The sequence below is a fragment of the Amaranthus tricolor genome, chromosome 6, assembly GCF_026212465.1.
Source record: "Amaranthus tricolor cultivar Red isolate AtriRed21 chromosome 6, ASM2621246v1, whole genome shotgun sequence".
NCBI lineage: Eukaryota > Viridiplantae > Streptophyta > Magnoliopsida > Caryophyllales > Amaranthaceae > Amaranthus > Amaranthus tricolor.
The window spans coordinates 30,288,465-30,297,350 of NC_080052.1; the positions used below are offsets into that span (position 1 = coordinate 30,288,465).

An 8,886-nucleotide genomic window follows, 5' to 3' on the forward strand; every position below is an offset into this window, starting at 1 on the left:
ATAAAGATGATTTTATTAAGTCAATAAATAATCGTGATTTACCTAAAGAAGCTCCTCAAAACATTACTTCATATTAAAATCACAATTTTCAGTAGACCACTATGATATAGTTGAATCTAGCTAGGACCCTCAATTTTTTTTATCTATGCAATTATAATATTTACTTATTTTTAGTAGAATAATAATAATAGATCCAAAGAATTTAAAACTCTATTTTTCATATCTCATCTATGTAATTATTTATCCATGCAATTATTTTAGTAGGAATGATAGTTCACATATTAAAATATCTATAATTATTTAAAACATATCTCATTAAAAGACAATCTGATATAACTTAAAAATTATTAGTAAATAAAAATTCTTTAAAGAAACAAAAACATACATATGAAATAAACTTTTTAAAATTATGTCAAAATATAAAAATTGAAAGTCAATTTCAACAATCACAATAACCAAGTTTAGTTGGTTAATAAGAAATTGAACTTGGACATGTCCACAAATTATAGATACGATGTATTAATAGAATATCAATAATCATACGTTATATATATATATATATTTTCAAAACTTAGATTTTTGGTGTGAAAAGATTAAAACCATTTGCTCATAACAAGGACAAAATAATGAAATTAGTAAATGAATTAAATGAGGAGGTCAAGTCAATCCTAATTCTATGGCGTACGTATTAAGTAGTTGTACTAGATTTTTGGGATCTTAGTAGGTAACATGGTAAGCAAATGTGACATATTTAATTTATATAGAATCAAATGTCATTCGGATATTCAATTTTGCACACTTTCAATTTTAAGTTTAGAAGATTCAAATTGAATATTATATCAGATTTGGTTCATATATTTGATTTCATTTGTGTTGAAATCCATAAAACCCGCAAGAAGTAATCTTTGAAAAACATTATCGTACAACCTTTTTCAAAATTCTAAGAGAAGAGGAAAGACTATGTGAGAATTAGACGTAAGAATTTTAATGATAAAAGTGATATTTAATTTCCAACTGGAACACAATTTATTTTTTACCTAGCCCTAAAAATTTTACCCTGACAGATTAAAAACTCTTACAATGACAGATTTAGTTAATTTCCAATTATATCAAGTCTATAGAGAAGAGACTAAAAGCTCTTACAATGAGAAAAGGAAGAGAACTTAAGTAATTTCCAATGAAGGTTTTTGGGTTCAGCCTTTAAAGTTTTCCCCTTACCTAAGAAGATAGGTATACCATCCCCGTTTCGCCAATTCTGTGTTTCATGTCAACAACACGGTCTCACGAGTTCTGCTTCCTAAGTTGCAATTCAGATGTCAACCAAAAGACTCCTGAGTTCAAATTTGTGTAAAGCGAGATAGATCATGCACACGAGGCAAAAACGAAGCAATTTTGATTTGAAACACCTTCACAAAACAAGCACAAGGAATATTTAGCTAGATAACATTGTTACACCACCCCCCCCCCCCCCCCCCCCCCTTTTCTCAATTTTCATTTCTCCTTCAAAAAAGACATATTTATCTACATTTAAATCACAACTCAACTCTTTGGCGAATGGAAGCGTCATCACCCCTCCCGATATCAGTAATCTTCCTAAATGGTGGGAACAAATGCGCCTACGTGAAGTTCTAGGAATCGGAAACATTTACTCGGTTAAAACACCCGGGAAAGGTGAATAACGAGCTCTCGCGTTGCCTTTTTATGCAGAGTCCACCCCTTCTACCTGCTGTCTAGCAAGGTATCTCTCTCTCCTCTCCTTCTGAAACAATACATGAAATCGCAGAAGTTAAAAACGGGTTGAAATTCTACGTAACTAGATTCATGTAGTAAAAACTTACCCATTCATCTATTACAAGTCCTTCACCAATTATATTTGGTCCATTGTCTTCTGACGGCTTTTTGCGTGCTTCAAGCTCGGCTTCAGCCTCTGCTAATTGATGCTTCAATTTTTCAAAAGCCTTGAGATAGAAAAAGTGAAAGAAAACATGTTCAACTGGTTGCAGCCTCAATGTGCAGACATTGGATTATAACAAATTGCGGCAATATACAACAAAAGAAGGGAAAGCTTACAGCACTAGGTCGCTCTACATCTAGGAAAACAACACGCAGTATCTGTTCAATGCCCACTTGATCTTTCTGCTCATCAAACTGTATCAAAAGGATCACACACCCGTCTTCAGTAGTTTTAAAAAATTAAAACTTTAAGTATATGAATATTGATATTTATATAAAATGGACGTGCAACAGCGAATGTCCGTGGATGTCCAAATATATGACAAAACAGACAGGGCTTATGGTGTAATTCACAGGTTGAGACAAGACTACCCCTTGTAAAACTGAGCACCTAGCACAGTTCATTATACCGTTCTTTAAGCTTCTTTCCCTCCAAGGCTCTAACTAAATTTATCCTTGAGTATCGCTTGTCAAAATTGATTTGAACGAAGAATAGTTTGCGAATTATAGCCTTAAAGTTTAACACTTGCGAATTACAGCCTCAATGTTTATTTTTTGCGAATCATAGCTATCAAAGTATCAAAGTCTACGGCTTTCAGGCCAAATCACATAATTCCGACCATTATAGTGGTCGGAATTTTAGTTAAGTGGTCAAAATTTTGGGTTTTGGCCTGAACGCTGTAGAATTTGATCTTTGATCTTTGGTGGCTGTAATTCGTAAAAGTCCTAAAGTTTAAGGTTATAATTGACCGTTAGATGACTAACTCATCTGATCTTATGTCGCCTGAAACTTATCTTTTTTATGGTGAAGAGAGTAAAAAGCCTAGATCCCAATTCATTCAGATATGTGGTCATAAGCAACACGACCAAAAACGGACCAAGAAGCACACACCCATTTAGGTCCTTTTCTCTCACTACACTCATTAGGCGAGGATATAGTGGTAGACTTCTAGTTATATGTTTCCGTCATCTTCCATCCAAAGATATGAAAGGAAGTCTACATATAAAGTAAACTATTCCACATAATAGATCGCTTCAAGATATGTACATCAAAACAAACAAGAGCTTGAAATTGCTATATATTGAAATTTTGAAACAAGTAAAGATGTCTTAATAGAGTAAGAGCATAGACACACCATTTCAGGAACATAGTCCATTGGTCCTTTCACCTTTAGGCTCATGATTTTGAACTTCACCTTGCTCTTCTGCTCAAGTAAAGGTTTTTCATTGTTCTCAGGGTGCTCCACAAACTTAAAAACTAGCAAATATACAAGAACACTGGTAAGATTTAAGAACGATAACTGAAAGCAAGCTAGTCTGGGAAAAGCAGTTTGTACCAGTTGCTATGAGGCTCTCGCCAGGAGCAAGAACAGCTCCAGGAGGACGCATGAAACAGCTTTTCGGTGCAGTTGTTTGAAACTAAAAAAAAAGAAGATAGTCATCGGATGGGAAGTTTTTCACATGGGCATGCACCATTTGTCCATTCATCAACCACACAGCGGTAACACATTGTATTAGATTTAAAATGACCACCTCTAAAGTACATATCGTTGCTTGACTAACTTGTCAGAACAGAACTTCACTTTTTATTACATAGCAGGTTGTGTGTGTCAGAACAAAATGATCATATCTTAGGTAAAATATTGAGGGGGCAAAAATTTAGACCATAAACCTTAAGCTACAAAATATGGAGGGCAAAGGTCTGAAGTTTGAACTCTTGACTTTTAATTATAAAAGCATTAACTTTTTACCAGTAAGATGACCATTTTTATATGATTTTTAATATATATATTATATATAGAGCGACACTCCTTCCTTAATGCCCTTATGTACAACCATGGCAAAGCCTTAATCCTAACAATATGGGGTCGGCTACATGATCATCAAAATCGCAAATAAATTTATTTCCATCAGCCCATTACCACTATTCATAAATGTCAAAAACAGAGTGTTAAAGTGAGTAGCATACCTTGAATGCTACGTGAGACTTGCTTGTATTCTTGATCTTTATGGCACTCCTAACCTGCTTACCGGGTTCATCTGGTAGACAGACAAAATAAGCATTAGAGCTTATACAAATGCACAATGCCCATTGATCATGCGAAAAAAATTTATCCAGTGTCACAATCACTTGAATGGATCTAAATAGCAAAAAAAAGTCCACATCATCCTTTACCCTTTATGAGCGTCCCTCTCTTCTACCCTCATTCTCGTACTCCTCACCTACATTTTAGAAACCATTCCCCAAGTAACCCTTAAGCTGGAAACCAGCTAAGGTACTGGCAAAAACTCTACCCCAACTCTCCCTTTACCCTACACACAATTATGTTATTGGCTAATCACTCATATATTATAATACCAATTCTCTTTTATCTTGCTCTAATTTCAGTCTTTAATCCTACATGGTCTCTAATCATGCAAAGAATGTTAAACTTCTATTTTTTGTCATAAGATCTATCGATTAGAAGTACTTCCCTAAAAATGTTCAAAAATTTCAAGGCAACAATCTTAGCTTAGATATGATTCATTTCCTTATCTATTATCCCTACAAGTTCTCTAGAAATGCTCATTTGACATCAATATCAAAATATGCGGAGCTTTGGTTCCAATGGCAACCTAATAACCCTTCCGTACATAAAACTGCGTACGGTATGTGGAGAAGCATAACGCCCTTGACTTTTTTAATTCTATATTCGAGCCTTGTGATGCAGTTTCATTTCAGTTACAACCTACAAAATCTTGCATACTTATCACAACATTCAGTTCACAACTGGGAAGTGCAGTGCAGTGCCTTGCTTATTACATGGTACCCAGCGTTAGTTCGAAATCGGTTCATGTCATAAGATGTAACAATGACTTACAGTAGTTGTGATTAACCTAACACATGCCTCCTACTTTACCGGAGATTAAGACCAGCAAGGAATGACTGGGATAATCTTTCTTGTGAGAGTGCCTCAACTATTTCACCACTGTATGTTAATTAGAAAAAAGCATGCACTAACTTCTAGTAAATTTGTTTGAAAATAAGAAAAGGCACGAGTTTATGAAACCTGAACTAACTTAAGCACACTAAACTCGGGGGTTGGAAAATTCCGAACTAACATTCTTGGGATCACAAAACAAAATAGACATTCATATACGAGTAATGTATCACTCAAAAATATCGAGATGTTTGCTATTATCAGTAGACATGTAAAGCTAAAACAATTAGTGTCAATTGCCTTGAACACAAATAAGCAAATGGGTGGGTTAGTAGTTTCATGAGATCCTAAACTGCATAACTTTAGCAGGAACATGAACCCAACACAATAAAACTATGTGCATAGAACCTATCATATTGACATTCAGAGCGCTCCATATACTCGCAATCAAGTTATGTAACATACCTAAATTACAACTTACACCTAAAAATCAAATGATCCTTCGCCTCGAACAAGTCATGCAATTTTTATAAGACATAACACTAGCTAGTAACTCCTACAGAAGCAAGTACAAGAAATACTATCAAAAGGACATCAACATTGATGTATAGCTCATGATCAAATGTTAATCCATAAAGTTGAGCAATAAATATACCAGCTACTCCATTATCTACGACTTCATCAAGGCCAAAAAAATACCAACTCTAATCAAAGGTCAAAGCATGTAATTTTCAAACCTCTTTGAAAATCAGAGCACTAGTCCATAGATGTACACCTTTTTAACATAAACAACCAAAAATTGTCAAAAATTCAAAACAAATATCAAACTACATTTCCATTCATCAACAAGAATCTAACAACCATATAAGTATATAAAATACCCATGATCAAACGCAGAGGCGAAGCAAAAATTAATAAAAATTACGATATTTTTTAACAACTTTGTACATTTGAACAGTTAACATATAATGCTTAATATAGTAATGAGGCTCCCAATTTTTGGGTGCCTATGCGGTCGAAAATGTTGAAGATGCTCAAAACTTCCACAATCAAATGATGAATCCATAAATTTGAGCAATAATTTACCAACTTCATCAAGTTGAAAATCATAACAATTATAATCAAAGGTCAAAGCATGGAGCTTTCAAAGTTCTTAGAAATCTAAGCACTAAATCCATAAAAATTAAAATGTACAACTTTTCTACATTTAACAATTGAAAATTATCAAAAACTACTTTTTCATCCATCAACAAGAACCCAACAGTCATATAACAAACTATATGAAAAATCACTAAAACCCAGCAAAATAACATCAAAAAAGAAAAATAAAAAGAACCCAAAATCATAATCATCATGAAATAACAAAACTCAATTCATAAAAAATTAAGATCACAAGAATAAAAAAGAAGACAACTTTACATAGTAAGCCAAAAGAGAGAGAATTTACAGGGGAAGTAGAGCTTGTTGGAAGGATCAAGACGAAGACGACGTCGTGTAGGGAGTAAAGATCTAGCAACTGAAGAAACGGAAGGTGTAGTAGAATTAGATACAGTGGGTTCACCGTTGTTGTGAGTAATACTATGCGTTGAAGAAGAAATGGAAGATATAGGTTGACGAAATGGGCGCTTAAAAAGACTCCAAATTTTGCCTCCTCCTTCAGATCTTTCGTCAATTATTTCCATTTTTGGACCATCACAAATCAAAACATATAATCTCAAATCTTATGATAATGAATATATGATGATCTTTAAATGAGTATATATTTTTTGGTGGGTAATTTTGATTATTATGAGTGATAAATGCTTGAAAAGTAGTGAATTTCTATTGGGTTTTAGGTTTTAGAAGTGGGTATGAAATTGAAAGGGGAGTGAAGTGAGAATGTCCTTTGTTTTAGGCTTTTTAGAGGAGAGAGAAAATGAAGGTAAAGAGAAAGGGGAAGACTTTTTGTAAAAATGGAGTGGTGGGGACGGTTGGAGAAGATAATGGAGGGGATTGCGGTCTATGAATTGAGCCTTGAGTTGAGTCAGGGTTGCCTTTCCAAACTTATGGATTTTTTAGCATTGAATTTTTACAAAAATAAAAACAAAATATATTTTTTTAAGTTGATGAATTGTTAGGGTGCTTCATATTTTAGCAAAGGGTCATTCAAATGACATCTGCATATATTTGTGTATCGTATCGGGATATTTCATTATTTGTTGTATTGGTGCAGAACATATACTTGATTGGATAAGTCATAACGGGCTAAAAATAATAATGATCATGTGGTGTTAGCTTGTTAGGCTCAAGCTCACTAAGGCATGAAAGGAGTGTTAATCGGTTAGACGCGGATAAACTTGCTCTAGTGAGCAACAGAAGCAAAGAAGAACAAAGAGATTAGACTTTACATGTATTCAAACGAGCAGCATTACGCTTAAATGAGCAAGAATGTTTGAACGAGCATAACACTTGCCTAAACAGGAAGATGTTATGGCAACTTTATGTGAGGCCCCAATCATAGTGTTGAATGAGCAACTGAGTTGCTTGAATGAGCACGTGCTCGGTGCATGCTTGCTTATTTTATGCGTGAAGCGGGGATGACCATGCATAATTCGGGTTAGGTTAGATCCAAGCATGGTCGTTAATTAGTAAGGGCAAAGCGTGCTATCGCATATAGCCCAATTGTCTTAGAACGACCTAAAAGTATATTTTCATATATAATATTGAATATTGATATTAAATTAAATTTAATTTAGGTGTAATTTACATTTTTGCTATATTATATGAGTGATGAGTCATTAGGGTTTTTTTATAAAATAGTTAAAATATTTATAATACATAACAATACGAGTATTATATTATTTATTACGCCTTAAATTTTTAAAGGTTTTTTTTATCTTTTGCTCTTGGGCCTAAAAATAAATAGCACCACCTTATATCCAAGCAAATCCAAATCCAAATCCAAATCCAAATTCATATTATTTATTTATTTATTTAGTTTTGAATATCTTTGACTTTAATTTCATGTTATTGCAATGAATTCCATCAAATGTGTCACTAACATTAATATCTAAACCCCAATTAAGGCAATCTAGGTACCATTGATCTTGTCCTTGAATCTACACTTTTAACAAATTTCTAATACCAAGCCAACAAACCAAATCAACTAAAAAGTACAACAATTATAAGCTCATGTGAGTTGTCATGATGGATGTGTATGATCTCAATTCAAGATATATGTTGTACTTGTACTAGCTAGCTAGTATAGTCTGTTAGAAGGTGCAGTAGTTTTCATATTTAAATTATAAAAAGCAGGCTGCAGCAACTTTATACATAGCCAACATAACACATGCACCATATGGAGTATTCTACATATGATATACATGCAGCTCCAACTAAATATAATAACTAAGACTTCAGAGTAGCACTAATAATAAAAGTACTGATACAAACGCTGAAATCAAAGAACCACAACAGAATTTTATCTGTAATCTACATATGAACACTATTGAACTAAGAACACGTCCAGCAGCTCAAGAACATAGCAGTCCTAAATGAGTCGTGCTGATCTGCTCTCAGACCAACACTAGCACAAGGCCTAGCCCTGCACGCCTCACCGTTGGTGATACCAGTGGCAGCAGCCGTGGCAACAATCGGCGTCAGTGATGAAATACTTGGTTGGTCTTGTTTCCAATTAGGCTTCCAGAATGAAATACTACTACTACTGCCCCCTACGTACTTCAGGCTCGTCATATATCAATTATATTTAGCTATTAATTATTAGAAAATTTGTAATAAGTTTAGTGCAACTGTGTAAGGTCAGTATGAAGGAGTGAAGTTTTTGGTATTGAAATTGTAGATGTAATGGTTTTATATGAGAAAGATAATCTTACTATTACTCTACTGATGTGATATCTTAGATTTAGCATTAAAAAAGATTGATAGAATACTCATATCAATAAGGTGTATTTTTTTAAGCCTATTTGCCAAAGAATTTAAGCATGTTTGTCGGAGAGCAATCTTAGAATTAGTG

The 8,886-nt window shown here is 33.9% G+C and overlaps 1 protein-coding gene across 1 annotated transcript; it reads right to left on the bottom strand.

Annotated features, from left to right (window-relative positions):
* Positions 1–1,453: 1,453 nt before the first annotated feature.
* On the bottom strand, positions 1,454–6,820 carry LOC130815440 (vesicle-associated protein 4-2-like). Its single transcript, XM_057681917.1, has 7 exons — positions 6,322–6,820; positions 3,923–3,993; positions 3,291–3,372; positions 3,090–3,211; positions 2,071–2,148; positions 1,839–1,958; positions 1,454–1,759 (listed from the first exon to the last, which is right to left on the bottom strand). The coding sequence occupies exons 1-7, from the start codon at positions 6,554–6,556 to the stop codon at positions 1,700–1,702; spliced, it is 768 nt and encodes a 255-aa protein (XP_057537900.1). The 5' UTR covers positions 6,557–6,820; the 3' UTR covers positions 1,454–1,699.
* Between the last annotated feature and the right edge of the window lie 2,066 nt (positions 6,821–8,886).

Coding starts and splice junctions, on each gene's coding strand:
- LOC130815440 (XM_057681917.1), bottom strand. CDS start 6,556: ATGGAAATAATTGACGAAAGATCTGAAGGAGGAGGCAAAATTTGGAGT. Junction 3,373..3,922: donor AGTCTCACGTAGCATTCAAG/GTATGCTACTCA, acceptor CTTTTTTTTTAG/TTTCAAACAACTGCACCGAA. Junction 3,212..3,290: donor CGAGAGCCTCATAGCAACTG/GTACAAACTGCT, acceptor TATATTTGCTAG/TTTTTAAGTTTGTGGAGCAC.